The sequence below is a fragment of the Elephas maximus genome, chromosome 8 (genome assembly GCF_024166365.1).
Source record: "Elephas maximus indicus isolate mEleMax1 chromosome 8, mEleMax1 primary haplotype, whole genome shotgun sequence".
Taxonomy (NCBI): domain Eukaryota; kingdom Metazoa; phylum Chordata; class Mammalia; order Proboscidea; family Elephantidae; genus Elephas; species Elephas maximus.
The window spans coordinates 57268808-57295849 of record NC_064826.1 but is presented as its reverse complement, the minus strand read 5'-3'; the positions used below and the strand labels follow the sequence as shown (position 1 = coordinate 57295849).

General features: G+C 38.5%; 2 protein-coding genes across 14 annotated transcripts in view; one reads left to right on the top strand and one right to left on the bottom strand.

Moving 5' to 3' along the window:
- Nucleotides 1-9696, top strand: part of TMEM243 (transmembrane protein 243) — a 163852-nt gene extending 154156 nt beyond the window's left edge. The window contains exons 3-5 of the mRNA XM_049894267.1: nt 7183-7233; nt 8169-8273; nt 9514-9696. Of these exons, the coding sequence (XP_049750224.1) occupies nt 7183-7233; nt 8169-8273; nt 9514-9636 (279 nt within the window). The 3' untranslated portion in view covers nt 9637-9696. The remainder of the gene's footprint in view (nt 1-7182; nt 7234-8168; nt 8274-9513) is intronic.
- Nucleotides 9697-10012: 316 nt separating this feature from the next.
- Nucleotides 10013-27042, bottom strand: part of DMTF1 (cyclin D binding myb like transcription factor 1) — a 50970-nt gene continuing 33940 nt past the window's right edge. For 12 of the 13 annotated variants that reach the window (XM_049894246.1, XM_049894251.1, XM_049894250.1 and 9 more), the window contains 11 exons: nt 26398-26555; nt 25016-25048; nt 24002-24111; nt 21607-21835; nt 20242-20393; nt 18772-18981; nt 14838-14923; nt 13121-13276; nt 12220-12600; nt 11462-11603; nt 10013-11260 (listed from right to left, as the gene is read on the bottom strand). In XM_049894246.1, coding sequence (XP_049750203.1) covers nt 11151-11260; nt 11462-11603; nt 12220-12600; nt 13121-13276; nt 14838-14923; nt 18772-18981; nt 20242-20393; nt 21607-21835; nt 24002-24111; nt 25016-25048; nt 26398-26555 — 1767 coding nt within the window. In that variant the 3' untranslated portion in view covers nt 10013-11150. The remainder of the gene's footprint in view (nt 11261-11461; nt 11604-12219; nt 12601-13120; nt 13277-14837; nt 14924-18771; nt 18982-20241; nt 20394-21606; nt 21836-24001; nt 24112-25015; nt 25049-26397; nt 26556-27042) is intronic. The other variant, XM_049894257.1, reaches the window with a different exon arrangement.

Sequence of the window (27042 nt, the reverse complement as noted above, 5' to 3'; positions counted from 1 at the left end):
AGGCCTTCACAGTATCAAGAGCAGATGAACTCATCCACCAGTCTTGGGTGCACTGCTGAAACTGCCAACCATATAGTCAGAGATTGGAGTGCTTTGGTGTAACAGATAGGGAAGGTTCCAGTCAATGGACATGGGTGAAGACCAGATCCAGGGGCAGCAAGGGGGGAAAGGGTAGAGGGCTAGAGGATTCTGACTGGAAGCTTGAGATTACTGACAGGTTAGGCTCCAGATGAGTGATAAGAGTAACTCCTATTGGTGAGAGGCACTCTAAGGAAAATGCTCTTGGCCACCATTGTTTTATGATTCTGTCATTTAACCAGCATTTATAGACCACTGACAGTGTACACTCTATGGACGGAAAATAACTATGCTAACTTACCCACCCTTAAGTAACTCTCAGTCCTAGTGGAGGAGATAGACAGTGTGCTTTATTGTGATGTTGTAAGTGTAAAGGGTCCCTGGATGGTGCACATGGTTTGCACTTGATTACTAATCAAAAGATTGTCGGTTCAAATCCTCCCCCCCACCCGGCGAGGCACTGCAGAAGAAAGGCTTGGTGATCTGCTTCTGTAAAAGACTGCAGCCGAGAAAATGTTATGGAGCATAGTTCTGCTCTCATTCATGGGGTCACCATGATTTGAAATTGACTCGACAGCAACAAGTTTGTGTGTCTATGTGTGTTTAAATGTAAAGCCTGGATGGTGTGATCTGGAAGCCCTGAGACAGGAACAAGCCTCCTGAGGGAAAACATGTCTGGAAAGGATTCACAGTGGAGATGATGTTCAAGTTGAATTCTTAAGAATAAGTAGTCAGATTGACAGGGCATTTCAGCCACCCCACCTGATAAATGTTCTGCCCACATCTCACTTTTTAAGAACTATGACTTCACATTATGTCTTTAGCTTTTCTTATGGGCCAGTGTATGAAATATCAATAATTTCTGTGTCTCTGTATTTGGATAGACCCATGCAACAAATTCTTAAGCCAGGAAAAATCTGCTTCTTCTAATGACGCTATGACTTGGAATCGACTCGACGGCAGTGGGTTTTTAATGATGCAGTGTGCTTACTTTTATTATTGATAACATTTTTAAAGCCCGTTTTACTTCCCTCTTCGCCTGCCAGGATTCTTTGTACTAAAATTTGAGCTTAAATCAGAAACGTTTCTTTTAGCCCACTTTTTTTCCTGTAAATTCTTTTATACCTTCTTTCCATCCTCCATCTTTCCTAGAAATTTTGCCTTGGTTTTATTGGTCCCCGATGGACTTGGATTTCACTACGGTAGCACAAGCCCTTCAATTCCATCTTGGAAGTAGGCAAAGCATAAGTTGCTGTGAGAAATGAAGGGTGAACACATATGTCACTGTTGGCATTCCAAACTGTTGAGAATCAGGATGTTTCCTAGGGCTACCATGAAAAATTCCAGTTGGGTGGGTTACTTAAAACAACAGAAGTTTATTCTTTCACAGTTGAGTAGGGTAGAAGTCCAAAAGCAAGGTGTTGGCAGTGTCATGCTCTCTCTGAAGGTTCTAAGGGAAGAATCCTTCCTTGTCTCTTGTAGCTTCTGATGGTCCCGGGTTTCTTGGCTTAAGGCAGCATAACTAATCTCTGCCTCCATCTTCACATGGCTGTCTTCCCTCTGTGTCTCTTTTTATAAGGCCAGCCCTACTCCAGTATGACCTCATATTAACAAATTACATCTACAAACACTTTTTCCAAATAAGGTCACACTCACAGGTGCCAGGGTTAGGACTTCAACATATCTTTTCGGGGGACACAATTCAACCCACAACACAGGCTATTTCCAGGTAGCTGAGGACAAATGACTGGCTTTGGGTTATCTCAGATGTTACTGCCAGTTTCCTCCCAGAGTCGTCATTACTATCAGAGCATTTGAAATGAGTTCGTAGTTACCTGTCTTGAATTGAGATGCTAATGACTGACCAAGCAAGATTGGTGGCTTCTTGCTTTTTGACTACAGGGGAATAGGCCTTCTAGCTGGCTAAGTGCGGTCTGAAGCTGATGACCTAAAACCATGAATCATGAGAAGTGGAAGGGACCAGATATCATTTAGCCAGTCCTCTCATTTGATAGACCCAGATGGGTGAAGGGATCCCTTTGAGGTCCCACAGCTAGCCAATAGCAGAACTGAGATGAGAACTTCTTGGTCTCCTGACTAAGTTCAGCATCCATGGGTATTAGGCTGATGCTTAGGCTTTTTGAAGTACTCATTAGGTTTGTATTTTGCAGAGAGCATTGTATAGGAGACTTCTGCTATTTACCTGGCTGTATAACTTTTTTTTTTTTATAACCTTAGGCAAATCATTGTCTCAGTGAATTTAGGAATGCATTTGTAAAATGGAGGTAATATGTTCTTCACTTGCCTCACAGGGTTATCTTCTGCCATCCCAGGTAGAAACTATTTGCATATATGTTCATCTATTTCTCTTTTTCGCCTTTCAAAGATGTGACTCCTTTGGGCTAAGGCTAGTCTCTCCACTGGCGTGTTGCATTCCAGCTCTTTCCTCCCAGCTGGAATGCATCGTGCAAGTGGAGAGAAACTTGTTCAACTATCAACTTTCTTGATTCACCCCATTTCTTTTTTGTAACAGCTATGCTTTTTCTCTTGCCTGGGTCTCCGTAGAGTTCCCTCTTCGTGAACCACTTTTCCTTTCCTTCTTGCTCATCTGCTAGTCCCCCCGTCAGGTTTTGACTTCCTCTGGTAATCTCTCCCCAACTGCTCAAGATACCTAACTTCCTTTCTTCTTAGTGCCCTGCTGAGCTTTGGATAGTAAACTTCTGGAGGATAGAGATGGTTTGTACTCATAGTTTTATTTGTATCTGGAAGATAGTCTTCAACTTTTGAATGAATAAATGACTCAGTAGGTATATGTGGAAGCCTTCACAAAAATACACTGTGTGTATATTTTTATCTATGTACTTGAATTGTTTCTATACCTGTTGTTGAGTATTTGTCTTGGGGAGGTATCTTAGTCATCCAGTGTTGCTGTAACAGAAATACCACAAGTAGATGGCTTTAACAAAGAGAAATTTATTTCCTCACAGTGAAGTAGTCTAAAAGTCCGAATTCAAGGAGTCAGCTCCAGGAGAAGGCTTTCTCTGTTGGCTCTGGAGGAAGGTCCTTGTCTTCAATCTTCCCCTGGTTGAGGAGCTTCTCAGGCGCAGGGACCCTTGGTCCAAAGGACGAGCTCTGCTCCTGGTGCTCCTTTCTTAGTGGTATGAGGTCCCTAACTCTGCTTGCTTCCCTTTCATTCTCTCTCTCGAGAGATAAAAGGTGGTGCAGGGCACACCCCAGGGAAACTCCCTTTACCTTGGATCAGGGAGGTGACCTGAGTAAGTGTGGTGTTAACAATCCCACCCTAATCCTCTCAACATAAAATTACAATCACAAAACGGAGGACAACCACGCAATACTGGGAAATCATGGCCTAACCAAGTTGATACACCCATTTTGGGGGGGACATAATTCAATCCATGACAGGGGGGATATCCTTAAGCCCAGCTTGACTTTCTGCAGATGAGGATTAAGACTGATTCTGATCCTGTCACGCTTCCTTGGGGAGTGAAAATGAGCTACAGTACAAGGTTTAAAGTTCTGGCAGGGGAGGACAATTTTGGTAGGTGGAAATAGGGTAATAATAATCAAAAAAGCTGGGGAGGCACAGCTAGCTTCTATGAGAAATTAAATAACTGATTTAATAGAGACCAGTTGTAGAAGTGGAAATAACCTGAGTTTCAGTTCATTCCATGAACAGCAAAGTTTAAATGCTACATTTTCTTTTCTCCATGTACTCTAGCTCTGATTTGGAGCACATTAACCCCATCACTGTCTTTTGAAAACCCTGTCCTAGCTATTTAACTATTCTGTTATCTTTTTATCTTTGAAGACTAGAAGCTGAGGAACAGGACATTCTTTATGCTAATATCCCTAGAGTAATCTCTGGGCCTAGAAATTTCTATGATTTGAACTCATCTCTGAAATGGTTTAGACTCTGAACTTCAGAACAGTGCCTCTCAAATTTAAATGTGCACATGGATCACTTGGGGGTCTTGCTAAAATGCAGATTATCATCCAGTAGGTTTGGGGCAAGACCTAGGACTGTTTCTAACAAGCTCTCAGGTGATGCCAATGCTTCTGGTCTGTAGACCACACTTTGAGTAGCAAAATTATAGCATTAGAAGTGGAAAGTCTTCCAGAGTTAACTCTGCTGTGTCCTTGGCCTGGAATCCTTTGATTGCTTTGATTAGCAGAAGGCCTGAAGCCAAAGCTTTAGCTCAAAGAAAGAAACACTGAGAAACATTTCGACCATATCCTAAATAGTTGATCTAACCTTGAGAGCTCCAGAGTGGATGACTGAATTATAACCTAATAGAATAACTGATATTCATGAAGATGACTTGGAATTCTGTTCAGTGAACTGTGTTAAGAAGGGAGGCAAGAAGTATTCACTAAAGTTGAAACATATTTTCATCAAAATGCTTCAACAGTGATGCTTACATAAGGAAGTTCAGCAATGTAGAAAAATCACTTGAGGAAATCTTCGTTCCTGAAAGACACACTTACTGTAGTACTTTGCTAACTTGGCTTTGTGAGGTGGTATCTGCCCATTTGACAGACATCTTTATCTAGACCACCAGCAGCAGCATTCTAGGTTGTTCTTACAGTGAGGGGTATAAATGGAATCTGCTCTAGTGGGGAAAGCAGGCCTGGCATTTTGACTCCTGTCTCTGTCACTTACTGTTGAGATCTTGGGGAAGTTCTCGGTTTCCCTGAGCCTGTGAAACAGTCGTAATACCATCTTCATCCCACAATTTGTTAGAAGATAAATTGTGTGAAAGCTCTTTTCATACTCTCCCTCCATCATTACTATTTTTTCCACTGCTTTGATCCTGGTGGGCAACTTCTGTGCTGTTTGGAGATAGTTTACCTGTCAACTGAACATGCTCATTTGCTTCTATTGACGTGAGGGCTGTTGTGAGATATCCAAATCCCTGGACTTAAGAGATGGGAGCCGATACTTGCTGACTTCTCTCAATAGACCAGGGAAGAGAAGGTTGGCTTAGCTGAACTTTTTACAAGGCAGAAAACATTGGGGATTCCGTAACAACAAAAAACCCCAAACCTATTGCCATCCAGTTGATTCTGACTCACAGTGACCCAGTAGGACAGAATAGAGCTTGCTCCATAGGGTTTCCAAGGCTGTAATCTTTACAGAACCAGACTGTCACATCTTTATCCCATGGAGCTGCTGGTGAGCTTGGAAGCTGAGTGCTGAACCACTGCACCACCAGAGCTCCAAGGGGCTCCCAGTTTAGCTGTATACACATACTATATTTTTAAAAAAATGGTCTCACCATACACCATATTTATGCGGGGTTGGGAATAAGTTGATAGTGATAGGTGGTGTGTCCTTGGGTCTTTTCTCCTACAAATGGTCCTAACTTCAGATTCTTGTGTGTTATGTAGGCTTCTCTAGCCCAGGTAGTGGTAAGGCCTGAGTCCTCTAAATTTATTAAGAGTGTGGCTGAAATAGTTCTTTTGACCTAGATAACCTTTGAGAATTGCACTGGCCTTTGTCACGGAAAACCCTGGTGGCATAGCGGTTAAGTGCTACAGCTGCCAAAGGGTCGGGAGTTAGAATCTGCCAGGCGCTCCTTGAAAACCCTATGGGGGCAGTTCTACTCTGTCCTGTAGGGTAGCCATGAGTCGAAATCGACTCGACGGCAACTGGTTTGTTTTGTCTGGAGAGTTGTGGCTAATCCTTGGTTAAATCAGCCAGACTTGATACAATACTGGGCTTTCCTTCACTCTTCCCTCTCAGCTCTGCCTATTCTTTGGATTCTTATCCTTAAAAGTGGACACTTTGCAAATGAGGGCTCAGTTGTTGCTCTCTGCTTGTTCTGTGTGCTTCCTGAGGTTTGGTTTATTGGCATCTCCCATTTCATATCCTGCTGTTCTCTGCCCAGATGTTACCAAAACAGTCTTTCAAGACTCCTGATTCATTAAAGACTTAGTTTTGACTTCCCAGAAATGGACTGCTTGCTATTCTCATTGGCACTAGTGTTTACTAACCAGGTCTTAAACCCCTCACCACCTCATTCTGTAAACTCTATAAATAACTTCTACCAACCTATTGGAGCCCCTGGTCGCACAGTGGTTAAGAGCTTGGTTGCTAACCAAAAGGTCGGCAGTTCAAATCCACTAGCTGCTTCTTGGAAATCTTGTGGGGCTGTTCTACTCTGTCACATAGGGTCACTATGAGTTGGAATCGACTCAACAGCAACAGGTTTGGTTGTTTTTTTTTTTTGTATTAACCTACTATATAAACTTTTTAGTCTATCTCTGAAACTACACCTAACCAGTGAGCTGAATTTGGGAATCCTGGGTTTCAAACAGTTATTGTTTCTAACTTGCTGTATGGTTTTAGGCAAACAATTTAACCATGCCAGGCCTACCTGCATTTACCTTAACTTGGAAAACTGGGATTGGATTAGATCAGAAGTTTGAAAAACCATTCTGTGGAATTGGTTGGAATGGGGATAGGGGTGACAAGAAAACTTGATGGGTAGGACTCCTGGCTCCCTGTGCAATCAAATTATTCTACTTGTTTATTGGGCTTTTGCTATTAAATAGGTTGGAAAACCACTGGACTTGGTCATTGAGGTCGCGTTCAGCCTTGGCATTCTATGATCCCTTCTGGCCGTAGGATCTACTTTTAGATTACATTAGACAAGGAAACCTAGGCTGTATCACACGTTAATATGTCCAAAATCCTCACTGCTCCACTTCATCTAGTCTGGTTCCTGATACCTTCCACCAAGGCTCTGGTGTGGCTCATCCCAGCCCTTATCCCCTGCTCATAGTATTCCCAGTGGCACGTTATTTGTAAAGCTCCCTGCCCCTTTCAAATCTTACCCAGTCTTTAAGACTCTAGTATAAACGTCCTGTCTCTTCAGTACACCTTCCTCAGTTGCCCCTCTGCCTTCTCAAAGTGCCTTTACCACTCAGGGCTCAGTATGCTTTTGCTCTGTCTGACATTTGTATGCATCAGGTTCACAATATTGGCTTCTTCACTCTCAATCACCCCAAAGCCCAGTATTGTACTGCTGTGAAAGTACCATGGGTACAAGTCATATCGCTCAAAAATTTTTTTTCTTTCAGGACCGAATCATCAATTTAGTTGTTGGCAGCTTAACATCCTTATTGATTCTAGTAAGTATCTTTATCTTGTGCTTCCCTCAACTCTTAGCGAAAGTTTGGAAAACTTCAGTACTGTGGCTCAAGTAAAGTAAAAAAAACAAACAGAACTAAAACCAAACTTAAAAGGGACCAGCAATGAACATGTGAAGTGTTCTACAGTTAAAGCAATGCTCCCATCAACAAAACTGCAATTGGCGTAGCTAATTTAATCCTCACCTCCATCCCTCAGTCGAATAAATAAAATGGTACAAATCAAACAACTTGGTTTTCAGATGACTGACTTGGCCACATTTGCTTGCCCAGTAAATCTGTAAAAATGTCAGTGATTACCAGCAACTCCCTTCTGTCACAATCCATTTCCTGCTTCCAGCCTTTCTCATTTCTGCTAATGTCTTAATTTTGTTCCTAAAGAACATTATCCATCCTTTGGCCAAGTTTTAAAAGGTTATGGTTAAGTGTGTAGTAATTTTTCATCCTGAATAATACAGATAAAATAACAAAACTGTATTTCCTGTCATCTGAGAATCACACTTCTGTGGCACATTTTCATTAACTTTGTTAAGAGAATTTTGATAAAGCTTGTTTCCATGTTTTTTTTTTTTTTTTAAATAAAAAAGAATGGATATAATTCTTTTATCTGTGATAGAAATAGAGAACTAATAGGGTATTAAAAACCCATCTTTCAGTAGTACACATGATGTCACATAAAATCAACTTTGGTTATAGTGATTTTTAGTAGTACTCAAAGTAACAAAGTAAGTAGAACTTTTTCTGGTATAATCATTAATCCTGGGGAAGAGGTAAATGATCTCTAATCCTTGTTAGTGAAGAGGTTATTTTGAGATTTGCTAGTTTTACTGCTGTATGACGTTTTGTCTCCTTTTACAAATGAAGGAAAGTACTAAAAGAAATATTCTTAAGGCTTTACGTAATTTCTCTTCACACAGGTAACGTTGATCAGTGCTTTTGTTTTCCCTCAACTACCTCCAAAACCATTGAATATATTTTTTGCTGTCTGCATCTCTTTGAGTAGTATTACTGCCTGCATACTGGTGAGTACTATTTAACTAAATATAGTATCCTGAGGGGTTAAAGTTGACTGTGCTTATAAGGACAGATTCCCAGCCCTGGTCTACAAAAAGGAAGTTGTCTTTATCTCCCCCTAAACCCATTACTGGAGTCACAGCAACCCTATAGGACAGAGAAAAACTGCCCCATAGGGTTTCCAAGGGGTGCTGGTTAGATTCAAACTGCCAATCTTTTGCCCTGATGGCAAAAAGTTAAAAGACTTTAGGTGACTAAAGATTTGATATAATTTAAATTTAATTCCACCTCATTCAAGGACTATATATATACAGGGCCCAGTAGACCTTGGGAAACGCAGATATGCTCTTAGGAGAAGAGAGAGCACTTTGGATGTATTTCTAATAATTATAAAATTATTTTAGTCTCTGTGCTTATCTCCCAAGATGGAGGTAATTAACACCAAATCTCCTTGGAAGCCTAAAGCTACAGTTGTATCCATCTCACAAGAACGTTCAATTTTACCACGGAGAGGCCCTTCTTTTATGCTAAAGAATAATTAAAGAATAATGGTGGATTCTGTTGGGTATTTGCCAAGTGCTCATCCATTAGTTGGGTGTTTCATTTCCCTTGAGGGAGAGGCAGAATCAAAACAGTAAACCCTTAAAAACAGTTTTGATTTACCAATGAATTTGCTTATCTAAATTAAAATTAAACTAGAAGACGTATCTACCTGTTTTAATTCACTGATGTGCTAAACTCCTGTAATCTGAGGAAAAAGCTGGCCCATCCATCCCACTTTGGAACAAAGCTAGAGGACAGAGATGCTTTCCTCCTCTTATCCTCCCACCCATAGCCTAGAGTGACTAATAATGAGCTAGATTCCTGTATGCATTATATAAGCCCTGTTTTGTATTGGCACTCTGAATCAATTATATGAATTTAAAAATCATCCTCCCTTCTAGTACCCAAAAGAGTTGTACCTTTTACTTATATTATTTGAAATATATCCAGAAGATACATATTCCTGGGAGGAATTTGTCCCTGCCATGATTGGTGGACAGATATTCTACAGGTTTGAATATAAAACAAAACTGGAAAACCCGGGAGTAAGGATAATCTTGGATGTGAAAACTCACTGGTACTATTTAAATGATAATAAAAATTAAATTATGGCCATTTTAGACTCAAGAATGTAAGTTAATATTAAGAACTGGTCACAATGGAAAAAGGGTTGCATTTAAAATTATTTAATTCTTCTTCTTTTAGATCTACTGGTATCGGCAAGGAGACTTAGAACCGAAATTTAGAAATCTAATCTACTATATCTTATTTTCTATTATCATGTTATGTATATGTGCAAACCTGTACTTCCATGATGTGGGAAAGTGAGGCTGCCAAGGAGAAAAATACTTACCAGAACTCTTCAAAACTGTATATGAGGACTGTGAATAGAGCTGGATAAAGTATGCTGCAGAATCTCCTGTAGGAGGAGTCTGATACATGATTTTCATGTTAATTGTAAATCTAAATTCCCTCTTGCAGGGGAGACATATCATAGATCACTTTGCTTTTTCTTTAAGAAGCTTTAACATTCCAACTCAAAGTTCAAATAGCACAAGTAATTTTCACCTTTGAAATTAAATTTTTTATAATGTAATTGCATGGCGAAAAGGCTATGTAACAAAATCTTGCATTTTAAGACAAATATTTTTATTTCTGTTAAACGGAATATACAATTATTGTTCCCTATGCAACCAACTTTCGCTTGTAACTACAATTTAATATCACGTTAACAAAACACAGACGGTGAAAAGACAACTTTGATTGTGAAGATCTAATTACAATAATAAATAAAATAATTTATACAAGGTTTTTTGTGACTTTTCTATAGAGGCTAAACCTTCTCCAGGATAGGAATGACTCTTGATTTGTTTCCTTTTATTGTAGAAAATTTTGTTCTGTTTTGTTTCAAATTGCATTGCTTGAGAAGGAGAAGTTTACGCTGTACCCCACCAGCTAATACACTAAATGAATGGAAAACTCTAATGCCCCCCTCAACTTTTCTTGGTAATTTATACAGCAAAACATGTAACAAACAATCATGGTATCAAGGGCAGGCAACATTACCACCTTCCTAATTTAGTTTAATTTTACTTCAAAGTGCTAACTTGGTAAACTGATGACAGTGGTGGGCGGCGGGGGGGGATTTGAAAGTTCTGCTTAGCTTCTGGTGTGGTTTGTTACTACTCTCATCTATATTCCCTTTAAAAGTAACTTAAAAAAACCTGTAGTGACTTTTCTTAACCTTTTTAATGCTTTCCTCTTCACCCTGCCTAAATCAGCTCCCACTGCCAGCAATGGGTAAACCCAAAGTAACTGCCACAAAGTCACCTCCTAGGTCTCTCTGTATTCTGGTCAAGTCTCAAACTAATGATTCCTAATCTTTTTTAAGAAGGCCACTGATAAGCTCTAGACCATGTTGATGTGACTTCCCTGGAATATAACCAGGCCTACTTAAGACTGGATAGAGAGCCATATCTAATCTTTAGAGATGACGACTCCTGCTTTTAAACCAGAGTGGTTAAGCTTTGGTGCTTTTAAAATTTTCGCAGTAGTAGCTGAAGTGAATGAAGTTCCCCACTGACAAATTAACACTAAACATACAGATCTATGCAGTTAAAGCCCCCACACTCCAAAACTACAGTTATAAACTGGGCTTCAGATGTTATACTTAAAGGAGGTAAAAAGTCATAGCAGCAACAATGTGCATGGTTTAAGCACTATAGTTATTTAAAAGCCAGAGGAATGGTAAATTAAGCCTCTTGGGAGTTGCTCCTAGATTGGAGATGTTACAATCAACAGTGCGGCTTCTTTGCTTAAACTACCCTGTTTCTAAGAATCACCTAATGACAGTTTACCAAGTCTTCAACATCCTTTGAGTCTTCTGAAACAGGACTGCACAAAGATGATCCAATGATATTTGACTCTTCTCGATGATGCTGGAGTATGGGATCTGTAGTAAGTTAAGGTACAAGTTAGTCTTAAATGTATGTATGCATTCTCTATTCTATTTCAAGAATTTAGATTAAACACTCTTTTACTAATGTACCTTCATTGTTGGATCAAGAAAGACTAGAACAACTGAATTAAATGTCTGACTGCCTGGTTTTTCCCTTAAGATTTATCAGGCACATATGGGGTTGTGCTACAGTACCTGTTAGTGTTGTCAAAGGCAAGACAGAATCTATAACATCAGATGCCTGGATAAAGCCATGTGGTGATGGTACAATAAGTATTGTTTCATCATCGATTGTTGTTTGATCAACTTGTTCTTCTATGGTAGGAGACTCTAAATCCTAGATGATATTTAAAAAAGAGATTCTGACTTATATCCCAAATACTTCTAGGTTTGTTATGACTTAAATCTCAAATGTTATCCGTTTTTAAATTAGAATATAAAATGAAAGTTAAGGTCGTAAAAAATGGACAAAAGAAATCTTAACCTCATAGTTTAATGTATCAAAGATCAGCAAAAAGAAACTTTAAAAAACCAATTCATTTATAGGTTACATAAACAAGAAACACTGCTGCTACACTGTTGGGTGAGGTTCTCAAGCCAAATCTTGAAGACCTATACAGCTCGTTATTAACCACCCTTAGGAAAAATTTCCAATAAATATTTCTCAGTCTGTTGGAGGTAGAGAGGGAAAAGGTTTTAGTGAGGAATGTGGTAAGACAGGACATGGTTTTCTTATTCCTCCTGGCTGCCACAAGATGTCTTTGCATGCCCACATCTGCTGGCAACGATACTTCCGAGGTTGGAGTTGGCACTTTATTCTGTGGGTCTAAAGATAGACGGAAGGTACCCGAGGCTGTTCCCCCTGAATTATTTCTAGGCTCCTTTCCAAACTGCAGATCTGAGGCTTGAGACAGGAACTCATGAGGGCGTAAGTTCCCTTAAGCATAACTTACCTCAGTACCATAAGCACTGGCTAAATCAGAGGGTGATTCCTCCTCCTGTTTAAGGTCGGTGTCAGAGATTCCTTCTTCTGTTCTGACCATAACACTATTCATCAGTTCTGTGCTATTTCGGTCACTGAATTTGGATACATGAGCATCATTAAATGATGGCTCTACGGTCATCTTAGGCTGATGGATTTCATCTGGGAAAGTGTCTGCTTCTAGCGCATCTGGAGGCTCGGGAAAATCAGCTGACTGAATATCACTATCTACTGTCAGTTCTGCTTGGGATATGGAAGAAGTGATGTCCTCTGTGGCAACAGTCTGAATGATGACTCTTGGTGTATGACACTGTACTGTGACATTGTCACTTGTGTTCAACAAATGTTCTGGCTATAAAACATTAAAGAAAACTATCAATGGCAAAATAAAGAAGTACCTACTAAATTTAGGTTACAGGCAACAAATGACATCTATAGGTGGTACCCCATTACCTCTGAGTCTGTAATGTTCTTATCACGATTTTTCTGCAACCCCTGTCCTTTACCCACTGAGGTCCTTGCTCTCCTAATGTCTCTATTCCTCCAATGTAAGTTCGTCTCATATAAGGAGACACGGGATGAAAGATAAACCCCAGGGAAGGCAGAAGTGATGGTGCAAAATTTTCTGGAACAATAGTGGTAGGAAGAATTGTTTAAATAACTGGACTATGTTATAATTTTGGATCAACTAATCCTGGTCCCTAGCAGTACTCAAATACTTGAACTGTGCTCAAAATCTATTTTCCTCCTAGATATAATGCTATTGAAGGCACATGGGTTCTACAGTATTATAAATACTAGGAAAATCTTATCTCTAGTGACATAATCTATATAAACTAGAAAAACCAAGGAATTTATGTAATGCAACATACAGATAAAGCATGGACGATGATCTGTTCCGGAGAGGCAGGAGCAGTGGCTGTCAAGGTTACTGTGGGACTAGCGGTCAGAGTTAGGGGAAGGCCTTGGCTTGAGCCTGTCTGAAGTAAGTAGGTGCCTGGAGTGCCAGTGGGCTGTAAATGGAAAGACTAAAGGAAAAAGAAAGAGATAGTTTAACACAGGTGCAGCAGACTACTGATTAACCCACCTTTACACCCCAAAACCAAAACCCATTGCTGTTGAGTGGATTCCGGCTCATGGTAACCCCAAGTATTACAGAATAGAACTCCATAAGGTTTTCTGGGCTGTAATCTTTATGGAAGCACATCACGAGATATTCTTCTGTAGCATTGCTGGGTTGACTTAAACTGCCAACCTTTAGGTGAGCAGTCAAGCACAAACTGTACCACCCAGGGACCTTGCAAAAATGGACTGACCGTAATTTACTAGCCATGAATGTACTTAATAATCCTAAAAGTGCAAGTAGGGAATGAAACAAATGGTATCAATATTTATTGTTTAAGTCAGTACTTAGAATGGTGGTTTAGCTGAGGCACAGGCATTTATCCCATTCTGTACTCCTGAGTGTCACCATGATCCAGTTTCAGCCTGTCTGTTTTAGGGCACTGTGGTAGTCACATGAGCCACTGCTTCTAGTACAGTAACAAAGCACACCCGTATTCCCTCTTTATCCTTTCTCAGTAGCAATCTTCTGGTTAAAAAAAAAAAAAAGACGTCACATTTCTGAAAAGGCACAATCAGCAGTGTTTACTTACTTGAACAGATTTTTCATAGTATAATTTTAGGAATTAATTTTTTGTTTTAAGGAAAAACAACAGCAACAGCAATGTTCAGCTGAAGGAAAAATAAGATTCTTATTTGAAAAGTTGGTTAACTGATAGTATATGAACATTTGTGTACAAGTTTTTGTGTGGCCATATGCTTTCATTTCTCTTGGATATATACCTGGGATTGGAATTCTTGAGACTGTAATTGCTAGGTCATATGGTAACTCTATACTTAACCTTTTGACAATCTGTTAAGACTTTCTGAAGTGGCTGCACCTATTTAGGACTGAGACTTCTAAATTTTGTATCTTCAGTGGCTAGCATGATATTTTACTGAGTGAATGTTGTTTAACAACTCGTAAATTTGTCCCCAAACTTCCTCGAGTAACCAATGTGAAATGTAAAAAAAACCCAAAACAAAAGACCAACTTTTGGTTATAAATTTATGACTCCCACAGTGTGTATCCTACCCATGTGCACTATCATTTTCATATATAAAAAGAGCATATTATTGGTAGCCCTTATGGTGCAGTGATGAAGCACTGGGATGCTAACCAAAAGGTCAGTGGTTTGACCCCACCCGTGGCTCTGCAGGACAAAGATATGGCAATCTGCTCCTGGAAAGATTAGAGCCTTAGAAACCCTATAGGCAGCTCTACTGTGTCCTACAGGGTCGCTATGAGTTGCAATTGACTTGACAGCGACATTTTTTTTTTTTCATTACAGGTAAGGAGAAAAATTTAATTATAAAGGTTGAAGTCTGATTTATGTCTAGTCTTCTAACTATCTGGCTTCCAACTAATGGATGTAGCTGCTTATATGATAATTAAAAAAAAAATTAGCAACCTAAAATCTATTCCAACTGTTTTTTCTTATGCATAAAAATGACCAAAATCAACTTTTTGCAGTATTTATTACTCACTGGAAGAATCTCAAATGTCTGTAGTGTTCCACTGTTTAGGGTTATTGTTTCAGAGTCAACAGTAGCAGCAGGGGAGTCTGTTGAAGCTGTGGAAAAGACAAGGACAACAAATAAAACACTCTGCAAATTAAAAATTTCTCCAGTGTGCTCAGTGAAACATAGATTTATCATGAAAGCAATCTCATCTTGAATAATTTACCTGGAAACCTGATGTCATTTAAGCTTTTTAAGCTACAAAGTGGTAAGAAAAAGCTAATGGATTTACCTAGGATGGCGGGGATCAGGAAACCCTGGTGGTGTAGGGGTTAAGTGCTACAGCTGCTAACCAAGAGGTCAGCAGTTCCAATCTGCCAGGAGCTCCTTGGAAACTCTATGGGGCAGTTCTACTCTGTTCTATAGGGTCGCTATGAGTCGGAATCGACTCAACGGCAGTGGGTTTGGTTTGGGTTTTGACAGGGATCAGGAGTCTGCAAACTATGACTCCACAAGCCAAATCCAGCACACTTTAAAAAAAAAATAATAAAGTATTACTCCAATGCAGCCATGCCCATTCATTTATGTACTTTCTATGGCTGTTCTCACACTACAATGGTTCAACTGAGTGGTTCTGACAGAGACTACATGGCTTATAAACCCTAAAATATTTAATATCTGGCCCCTTTCAGAAAAGATTTGCCAACCCCTGGTATAGTTTATAAAATCTAACATTAGGAAATAAGAGGGACGCACTAAGACTAACCTGCAAAGGGACAGGAACTTGGTAAAAAATAACTTTCATGGACATTCTGGTAAACAATATAGATGCCTGGTTTGCGGATACCAAAACACTGGGTTTTAGTTCTAGCGACATCGCTTCCTAGCGATGTAAACCTGGGCAGATAATTTAATCCAAGCTAAAGTTCAGAGATTTTACCTTTCCCGCCTACCTCCCTTATATCGTTGTTCTGAGGATCAAAAGCACTTTTAAAAACATTTACCAGGGAAAAAAAAACAAAAACAAAAACCCATTGCTGTTCAATTGATTACAACTCACAGCAATCCTATAGGGCAGAGTAGAACTGCCCCATAGAGTTCCCAAGTAGCAGCTGGTGGATTTAAACTGCCAACCTTTTGGTTAGCAGCCAAGCTCTTAACCATCATGCCACCAGGGCTCACCATAAAGATTACATCTGGTACACATAAAATAGAGTTATTTAAAAAAAAACCAACTTGGGAGACTGAACAGCACCTCAGAGATCAGATGGTATAATCTCTTTTTATAGATGTGTCAACTGAGGCTTAGACTTAACAGCATCTGCTCAAGGTTATACAGAACTGAGAAGAAATCTGAATTGGTGTTTTCAGTGGCACCTGTAGTAAACTCATGAAAAATGATTTCCAGTGTACTTTTAATGTGCAGTGTTCATTGTTATTATATTCTGAGTACAGCACTTCTCAGTTACTTGAAAGGAATATGATACCCTTAGCAATAGAAATGCACTTGATTCATGTTATTTCTCTTACTATTTGATGAATTCTTAAGACCTAACCCAGAATAATTCAATGTGATTCCAGATTAATAACCTAAATCACAGGTGAGTAAACTATGCAGTGGACAAATGTGGCTAAGGCTAAGGTTTTTTTTTCTTCTGTTTATAAAGAGTTGTTATAAAAGCAAAAAACAAAACTAAATGATACTCTAGAAAGACCAACCTGGCCTGAAAAAGTTTGCTGACCCCTGACCTAAAAGAAGACACAGAGATTTTAGCCAGAATGCTAAGAATCATGAGTGGGCTATAAAACTCTTACACTCTATTCCCATTTATTATTTTTTTAAATTGTACTTTAGATGAAGGTTTACAGAACAAACTAGCTTCTCATCAAGCCGTTAGTGCATGTATTGTTTTATGACATTGGTTAACAACCCTATGACTTGTCAACACTCTCCCTTCTTGACCTTGGGTTTCCTCTTACCCGCTTTCCTGTCCCCTCTTGCCATCTAGTCCTTGCCCCTGGGCTGGTGTGCCCCTTTAGTCTCGTTTTGTTTTATGGGCCTATCTAATCTTTGGTTGAAGGGTGAACCTCAGGAGTGACTTCATTACTGAGTTAAAAGGGTGCTTGAGGGCCATACTCTCATGGCTTCTCCAGTCTGGTCTTCTTTGTGAGTTAGAATTTTGTTCTACATTTTTCTCAAGCTCTGTCTGGGACCCTCTATTATAATCCCTGTCAGAGCAGTCAGTGGTGGTAGCCAGGTACCATCTAGTTGTACTGGACTCAGTCTGGTGGAGGTTGTGGTAATTGTGGTCCATTAGTCCTTTGGACTAATCTTTCCCTTGTGTCTTTAGTTTTCTTCATTCTCCCTTGCTCCCGGAGGGGTGAGACCAGTGGAGTATCTTAGATGGCCACTTACAGGCTTTTAAGACCCCAGACACTACTCACCAAAGTAGAATGTAGAACATTTTCTTTATAAATTATGTTATGCCAATTGAGCTAGATGTTCCCCAGTACCATGGTCCCCACAGCCCTCAGCCCAGTAATCTGGTCCCTCAGGGAGTCTGGATGTGTCTATGGAGCTATTCTCATTTCTTGATGGAAGAAATAAAATTATTCTAGATTAAAAAAAAAAAAAAATCTAGATAGTATTTAAAAATTAAATGACTGATGCTGTGAATGATGAATAAGTATCATTTATAAAATGTTCGCTATCTTCCCAACATGTCTGTCTATCTACCCAATAGTCAAGGAAAACTCTAACATTCTCCAGTGCACAATCGGTTAGTTCACCAAGAGCCAAGAATAACTCTCGTATTTATTTGGACTAGGAATTTCAGTGCTTTGCAATTCTTTAATGATAGAACAGAAACAAGTAGGGCCAAAGAAAATAAATTCTGCATGCTTTATTACACTGGTAGAAAAATAAAGCAAATAACCAAACTCATATCAGAACTCTGAGAATAAGGCATGATTAAATTTCTCTAAGGTACTTTGACAGCCATTGCATATACAGATAAGTACTGTTAATTACACCAATAGGTGACTCCATGATTCCCAACCAGGGGCAGCAGCAGCATGTCACAGGCTGCATTTGGAAATGTATGGCAGCCTTTCTGGTTGTCATAATGACTGGAGAGCACTACTGAGATTTTGTGGGTAAGGTCAAGGGACACTGAACACTGTGTAATCTGCAGGACAGTCCTGCAAACAAAGAACTGTACTGCCCCAAATGCCAATAATAGCCCAACCAAGAGTAACACACAGTGACTGGTATACACTTGGGCAACGACTTTTCCACAGGCAAACAGCAACATGTAGACAGAAAAATGTGAGATAAAGGTAAGTGAAGAATAACATGGATCTTAGAATTTCATTCTCTTTTCTAATACTATAATTAAGATCAATGGAAAAAACAGTAGAAAGATCAGTGTGACTTAGATATTAGAAAAAAAAAATTTCTCTCCTTATAACAATTGCTGGGTTCTAATAATCTCATTAAGCACAAAGAGGCTAAGGAAAACAGAGGGGTAATAACAGTTTCCCATAAGAAAAGTGGCCTTTTCTCCCTGAAGAAAATCGTTTTCAACCTGAACAAAGCATTTATACTAATTCACCAGAATTCTGGTGATTCTGGTGAATTAATATAAATTACCTGCCACTTTATAAACTTGACTGATGGACTGTATTTTGGGTAGTTTTATATTAATCATTAATTCTTCACAAATCTAGAAAGTAAGATAGTTTATCGTAGCTTTGGACAGCTGATTATGAGTCCTGACACCCCTTCTTTGGGGAAATATTAATTGAGCTAAACATAAGATAGCATAGATCTCCTTTAACTCATTAACTTCAGTAAATTTTTATCAACATTCTAGAAGAAGAAAAAGCGCCAGAGTCATCAACAAAATCATGTAGGTTTTATATCAATAAATAGCAAGGAGTTTGTGGTTCAGGCACTTACAAACATGCGTGATCTGGACTGGAATCTGCAGTGCTGTCATGGGGCTTGGAGAAAGAGCTGTATTTTCTTCCAAGCGGGCGACTCTGATCTGAACATGCTGTACGCTGGAGTTGGAACTACTGTTTGCAACTCCAGATCCTGATTTATTCTCCACAAGCGCTGGGTTGTTTTTTTGGTTCTCATGTAACTGTTTAAGACCTTTTATTAAGACTGAAGGGAGATGGGTAGACAAAAAGAACATTGATTCTCCAACAGACCACCATCTAAGCAGCATGGGAGGTGGGGGGTAAAGAGGGAAAGTATTTGGAATAAATAATTGTAATACCAGATATACTATCTTATCAAAGTAACAATTAAAATACTTTGAAACCACAGCTTACCCTGAAATTTTTTGGAGATGTTACCCGTCGTGACAAATTTAAAAATTTTAAGATGTTAGTGTTCTATCTGATTTATTATACACACACAAAAAAACAGACATTGTAAAGAACATGGAAATAAGACATTTTCTATGTTCTACGCTTCTTGATAAAATTACTATGTAAGAAGAATACTGGCAACTCCAAGTAGCTTAATCAGTTGGCTGTGGGTCTACTCACAAGATCAGAGATAGCAGCTGATCTTTTCCAAATACTAACATGCAACCACATCAAGTTCTTGCATAGAGAGGCTAACTCTAGACTTTGCCCTAGTCTACTATTTATGATAAGCTACACTAATCCTCTTAGTTTATGCTGTGATTGAGGTAGATTCAAGCTGCATCAGTATTCATTCACTTTTCTGGTTTTAACGTCAGATTTATAAATTTATAAGCTGAATGTTTTATTAAAAAAAAAATCACATTTTTGTCAGGATAAAGTTCCTTGGTGCTTATTTTCGTTTGGAAAAATGGAACTTAGAGCATTACAATAAAGGGAATGAATCTGATAGCCTAAATTAAACAGACCGTGCAACTCAGTTTAGTGCCTAGAAGTGTAAAACAGACAATGAAGTGAAAGTATGCTATGCCTCACTTCAAGCGAATTCAATTTAGGATTTCTGAATTTACAAAACAAATAGGATTGAGAATCTTTTGTTCTATGAAATAAATCACCACAGAATTTCGTTAAATAATAAACCCAGTTATTTTTCAACCCATAAAATGGAATTAAACATGTTTTCAGAAATACACCTTTGTGTAGAATGAGAATATGTACGTAAAATTTATTTCCTCTTCATAGTTTATGTGAAGGTATAAAAATTGTGTGTAAATATGTTTATTTTCATCTTAGATGCTTTGGGAATTACAAATCACATCATCTCTTCTCTATGGAACAAAATATAGGGTTACTCAAAGAAACAGGACAGAGCTCTAAGGTAAAAATCTACTATTATCTCTTTAGCTGAGGTAAAGAACTTCCGAAATCTAACTCTTGAAACGTTAAGTATGGCAAGGGAAAGGAAGGACTTAAAGAGCAGATAATACATTACCAGGGAAAGACACATCCTTATGGTTTGCAATCTGCCTTTTGATGGTCCACCATTTACTTCGAAGCCACTGGGGTGAACGGACACTGCTCCATCCCTCAGCTAGGAGATCCCAGTTTATGTCATTCTCATCAGCTACGTCAAGTTCTGCTATCCTACAGGTTATAAAACAAGCATCTGTTAGATGTTGATTTATTTCACCATAATAACCCTCCTCTGACTACAGATAGTGGCACAGCTATAAAGGGAATTGGCAGGTTATGCCAATGAGATGCTGTTGTTAAGCTGCATGGGAAAGGATTCCTGGAGTGCAGACCCGCTTCCAGAGCTAAGAGTTAACACCAGCAACAGCTTTTTATTAAAGATACAACCAATGGGCTGAACTGTAAATGGTCAGAATCAGGTGAAGCACTGTGAAGGAAAGGGAGGAGAACTGAAGGTTAGCATAGCATAAGACGAGGTTTAGTTGTAGAGTGTTCTGCAGTTTCACAGTGTGGCCTTTACTAAGTCAGTTCTTTCCTAGATCTGAGCTTTTCCATTTATAAAATGAATAAAAATATTTAAAAATGAACTATTTATAAAGATGATTAGTTGAAACAAACTATGTTAAAAACAAAATTCAAACCAAAATGATTAAAAAAAAAAAAATTCTAGCAGCAACCAAAACAATAGTACAACTAAATTTGGGGTTTTAGAAGTCCACTTGTTTTCTAGTTTTAACTGTCATGTTGACTTGGATTTTCAGTAATGAGTAGCCACAATGACAGCTTCTATTCAGTGTCTTAAGTAATTTCTTGCTGGTATTTTCGCCCATCTGAGTCGCTGAGCTTTGATGGGTAAATCAACTACTTTAAAAAATAACCTTGAGTTTATTATCTTAAAACTATTTTTGAATCTGTATGAAACGGAAGTATATGATTTGATCTAGTTTGAAGGGGTGGGGTAACTAGACTGAGCCCCCTTCCTGGCAGTCTTAGCATAGTAGCCATGGATTGAAGGGCTTGGAGACTGAATAACCCTCTTACTCTAAACGCGTTCCCCCTAGGCTAGGACTGAGGCACATTGGTGGGACAGTGGAAAAGCTGCACTGCCGCTGCCTGTGCCGTACCTGTTCTGTGGATATAGAGAGGACTTCAGTCTCCACGCCTTCAATCTGGTACTTTGCACGAGCACTAAATCCACTAAAAAGGAACAAACACAAAACAAAAAGAGCTCAATATGAAATACTTAGGATCTTACGCAGCAGTGGGTGTCTATGGAAAGGATGTTTTTCAGACATCAGCAATTTAGGGAAACGAAGAGGAAAGTCAATCAAGACATCCACAGCAATTAAGGAGCTTCTGTCATTAAGAAATTTAAGACACAAACCTGACGATGAGACTGATTTCATCTTCCTTGGTCCACTCAGTACCCCCGCTCTGTTTCCAGTTCAGGTAGTTGAGCCATTTAGAACGACACTGCTTTTCTGAGCGGGTACCCACTCGTTCAGCCACAGCTGCCCAAGACACACCCTGTGTGACTGTGTCACCTGGCTCAGTGCTTGTCAATTCATGAACCACCTCTGCAAGTCTCTTTTCTTCCTCTTCTGTCCACTTCCCTGAAAGAAGGAAATCATCCAGACTACCAGTGCTACCTTCTTCTCCTTTTGCAAATTAAATTCAGTCCTGTATTTCTAAAGAACTGACAGAAATACCCAGTAGTACTAAGAGTTTATTTGTGAATGAACCCTGTGGTGAGAAACCACATACACCTACAAGAACAGTTGCATTTCACTAGCCTAGTAAGTTTCTTGGTACAAAAGAAAATGTAAGATCCTAAGAAAAAGCACTGACTGACTCTTTTAAGAAAAATACCCGAAACATAACTGTAAAGAATCATGTACTTTTAAGTTTCACTGAGTCCTTTATATATAAACAGCTAAGTGAGAAAAAGCTTTAATGATGGTGTGAAGGACATAAGAACTCATGCATTTTCCTTACTCACACCTAAGATTCCCTGCTCTGCAGAAGTAGAGTAAGTCAAATAAAGGTCATTATTTATAGGAAATGTACAATGAAGGACAAGGTAGGGTAACACTTATGGGATCCCACCCATCTTAATAAACGCTAGGTTTATACCCTCTCCTTTCCCCATTATCCCAAGTCCGAGCTACCATAATAAAATATTAGTAAAGTATGAGACTGGTATTCATACATATTTTTATTCCAAGTCTTTCTGAGCCCACAAACCCACTAACAGCAGCAACTGTTCCTCTCTTGTCTTTTTCTTAGGGGACTTGAGCAGAAAATCACAAAGGAAAAAGAGAACCTTTTTTACCCGCTCTTTTTCTGCTTCCATTATGTTACTGGTAGCTAAAAACTTGTAGAAAATTAAAAAAAGACTATGTGCTTGCTTCAGGGATTTATTCATTCATTCAACAAATACTTTTTGAATGTCTACATGTTAGGCACAGTTCTGGATACTGAGGATTCAAGACAAAGTTCTGCTCTTCTAGCAGAATATGAAACGAAGGGAAAGCCTGGGACTGTGCTATTTCATGGGGAGGCACACAGGAGAGAACTCCTGATCAGAACCAATATGTAGCAACATGGAAAGGAAGCAGGCAGCGTTCAAGCATTAAGGCCAGCTTAACGAAGGAAATAAGATGAAAGCTTTAGATTAGGATGTATCTGGAGGTTGATGTAAGATGCTGTGTGTACAGAGCTACACTTGTTAGCATAACCTGGAAGAATGCTGAGCCATTCCCCCTCAGGCTGGCCATGGGGGAATGACTCAGCAGTCTTCCAAATTATGGTAACAAGAGCAGTTCTGTACTCACAGTATCTTACATGAATTTCTGGATTCATCCTAATCTAAAGCTCCCATCCTGTTTCATTCATTAAGCTGGCCATGTCACAGAATAGCAGACTTAGTGGAATTTATGTTCTCATTGCCTTGCAGGTGGAAATGATGGAGGGGTTAAGCAGGAAACATTCCTGATTTCATGTTAACAGAGTTGAGGAGGGGAGAGGGAGAAGAGGTGTAAAAGATATATTCCTATAAGCCCAAGCTAAACTTGAGAATTATTTTTCTTACCGAAAGACTGAGCATAGATTGTGGATCCTTTGTAGGACATTAGGGCTAAAACGGAACTATGAGATCTTCTGTTCATACCTCTGAATTTTTCAGAGCGAACTGAGGCCCAGAAAGGTTAAGTGACAGTTAGTGGCAGACCCTAAATATGGTGTTGTCGCAAAGATTATATTTAATAGTATTATCAGTGCATTTACGCACATTTAGAGCTAAACAGGCATTTGCGGTTTGCCCTAGGTACTGAAATATCAATAGTAGTATTTTTTCCATACAAAAATATACTGAGTTTGGAATTTGCAAAATACATACAGGCCTTTGGAACATAGCCTCTAAGTTGGGACATGCCTAGAACTAAAGTTTTTCATAAACACAAACTGAAAAGCTGCCATTAAATGAGCCTAAATTAACATTACGTCCTCTATGTTTCCCGACTGGAACAGTTTTCAACTGCTATTGAACTGAAACATGATAGACCTAAATCCTTTTGGAACTGAGATGTTGTGACCCTGTAAACAATGCCGCCTTATGCAAAAGCACAAAACTGAAAGATTAGTTGGGCCTGTTGAGTTTCAAGAAAAAGTAAGACTTGAAAATAAAATAACAGATTTCTTTCCAGAACAGAAGGCAGGTATCTGAATGGCAAGAGGCTCAAATGCTGGTAAGAAAGTACCACCAGTAGCACTCACAGTACCTGTGTTGCAAGTATCCTTCATCAGTCGGCACCGATCTTTGACCGAAGACGCACTTCTTCCTAGCGCCGCCCCTATTGTTGCCCAGTCATTGCCATGCTTTATCCGGAGCCTAAAACAAGAGTCTGCCAATCAGCATTTGGTTCAACTGTTTTCTCCCTTCTAATTTCATCATTTATTCTTCATTCTTCTTCTTCCCATTTGACTGGTTTGGAAGTTGTGGGCAGCAATACTTTGAGAGCCAAAGTTTGAAAGTGTGGCCTTTTTTGAGGTCCACAGTTGTCTGTGGGTGAAAAAAAAACAGGCAGCAATTGCCTTTTTCCTGGGTCAGAGAAGAAATAAATAACTTGGATATGTGTTCAAAAAAGACCAAATTTCCCCTCAGGTTATTGACACAATCTCCCAGGCAAGCCCCAGATTTTTCCCTTTTGAGCACGCTCCTAACAAGCTCTTCTTCAGACATCTGAACAGGTTTCACAGGTCCTTATCATAACAGACAGGATCTACCTTCAATTTTTTTCATTCCATTAGGCCATGCTTTATGGCCCTAACTCAATGAAGCAAACTGTATTTCCCAAGATTCAACAGCCTTTACCAGGAGGTAAGTGAGCCCAGACATTCAGTGAAACATTTGCTAAGTCACCATTCTAAATGACACCACGTAGCACAGCCCTGGCTCTAGTCCTGGTACATAAGTCCCCCCAGTTTAGTCTTCAGGCCACCAAAAACGATCACTTAATCTCTTCTGGAGCCTGTTTTATATGTCTAAGGAAGAATATGGTAACTGACAAATAGGAGGAGACTAAATTTATGCATTATGGGGTGGCTATTCTGTACGGGTATGGATCTGATAAGGTCCTTGTATGACAGAAAATCAGTTATGCTTAATGAACAGCAGGATTAAATTATACCAGTCTGCCAAAAATCACCTGAAATATTCAAAGTAAAACTTAAAAAAAAAAAAAGAAAAAAGACATTAAAAAAAATCAGAATTAATGAAAAAATTTAAAACTTACTCCTTGAGCTTTTCAATTTCTTCGGGTGTATACCTAGAAATTTAGAGAAATTTTTAAAAAGACAAATTAGTACAATGAATGCTAAAAATTTTAATAAAAACCAGTATTTCACTTAGAAAGCCAAAAGTCACTCAGACTCAGCAAATTGATAATATTTTTAAAGTAGCCAATGTCATTTTAAAGTGGATTAACAAGATGAAAAATTAAAGCTTTAAAAAAAAAAAAAGACAGCAAATATATTTAGTCATTGTAAAGGTAAGCACCATACAATTTTCTCTAGGAAATTCAACATTTAAAACAAATGTATTTGCTTCTATGCTGCTTAACTCTTCCTTCTTTCAAAATTAGGTTAGGGTACTCTAAAATCACAGCTATTCCTGAAGACTTTTTAGCCAGAGCTAAAAAGAAAATCTCCTATGGTCAATTCTCTCAAAGCACTGAAAAATTTTAAAATTCTCTTCACTTTCTTTACCGTACCATGGGTATCTGACAAATTCTTGTTCTAACATAAATACTCTTCAGTGAGCAAGTACTCAATACAGCCAATGAAGTGTTCTTTTTAAGAATGCCGATTTAATAATTACGAAAGTGTGCTTCACTTTTGTAGCCATCTGTGCTGCATGGAAATCTTACGAATAGTTAGCAAGTCATTCATGCTCTACTTTTTTTCCTTCATTTCTCATTTTGCACTGCTATAAAAACATAATTTAATTCCCTTCAGACTTTAAATGTGCACTCGTTAGCAGGCTTCTGAAGAGAGCTAGAGGAAAAGCAGCACCAGTAACTTGACAACATCTACTCAGCCATACTACTCTAACTAAAATTCCCAAATAGGAATTAAGAATATTCAGTAACACCACATAACGCACTGTAGAATCTTAATGATGCCTTTCCATAAATGGTGCCTATAATAGAATTTCATGCAGTTTCCAGAAATGTAGTTATTTTCCACTGATTTTAGTTAATTAAAAAAAAAAATCACTGATCTAAGAAATGCTATACTATAAAAATGAAGAGGAAATGTTACAATAAACTTAGCAATTTAGCATTCTTTTCACGTTTCCTAAATCCTAAGTACTACTATACTTTTTATAATGTTATTTTACTGCAAAGCAGACAATGTCATCTTAAGTAAGACAGGTCTTAAACCTAATCAATATAAGGGAGTTTAGATTCTAAATTCTAAAAGAGGGCTTAGTATATTGAGATTACACCAGATTCACAACATGGACCTGGAGGATAAGATAAAAATATTAACATAACTCAACAGTAATTCATAGCTGACTCTAAGGCCTTGATCACAACTCTATTAAAAACAATGACAGTTCTGTAAAAATTTCCCCTAATTACATGAAAACATGCAGCACTATGAGTTTTCATACTTTCCCACATGGTTTCTGTCATCATACATGCGAAGCACTCTTCTATAAACTGCAAACAAAGGCCGGTTCAGACCCCATGCTATAGTCCTGTAGAAATCTTTTCTTTCGTCTTTTGACATCTCAAAGATGATTTCTGTAGCATCTTTTATTCCACGTGCCTAAATGGGTTACATTTCTTTGATTTAGGGATTTCTGATAAAATGCATATGGACATATAATATACTTTTAAAGTTTTTTTTTTAATTTTAAAGTTCATCAATGGCATTTAGAAAAATAATGTATTTCTAATTCATTAATAAAGTCAAATATAAACTTTAAAATGTTACAAAAGATAATAATACAGTGATACTTAAATGTTACAAAAATAAACAAATTCAATAAATTCAAGTTCTGTCAACTTTGTAAAATTATAAAAAATTACATAAACCTAACGGAAGTAGAAGAAAATCCTAAGAACAAAATTAACAGAATCAGTAATCAAATAAATAAAGGATATTTAAAGCCAAAATTTGGTTCTTTGAAAAGATCCATTAAGGTTAATAAATTTGGAAAGATAAACCTCTGGAAAAAAAAAAATTAGAAATGAAAAATGCTTTGCTTAACTAGAGATGCTGCAGAGATTGAACAGGTAGTAAAAGAACATTA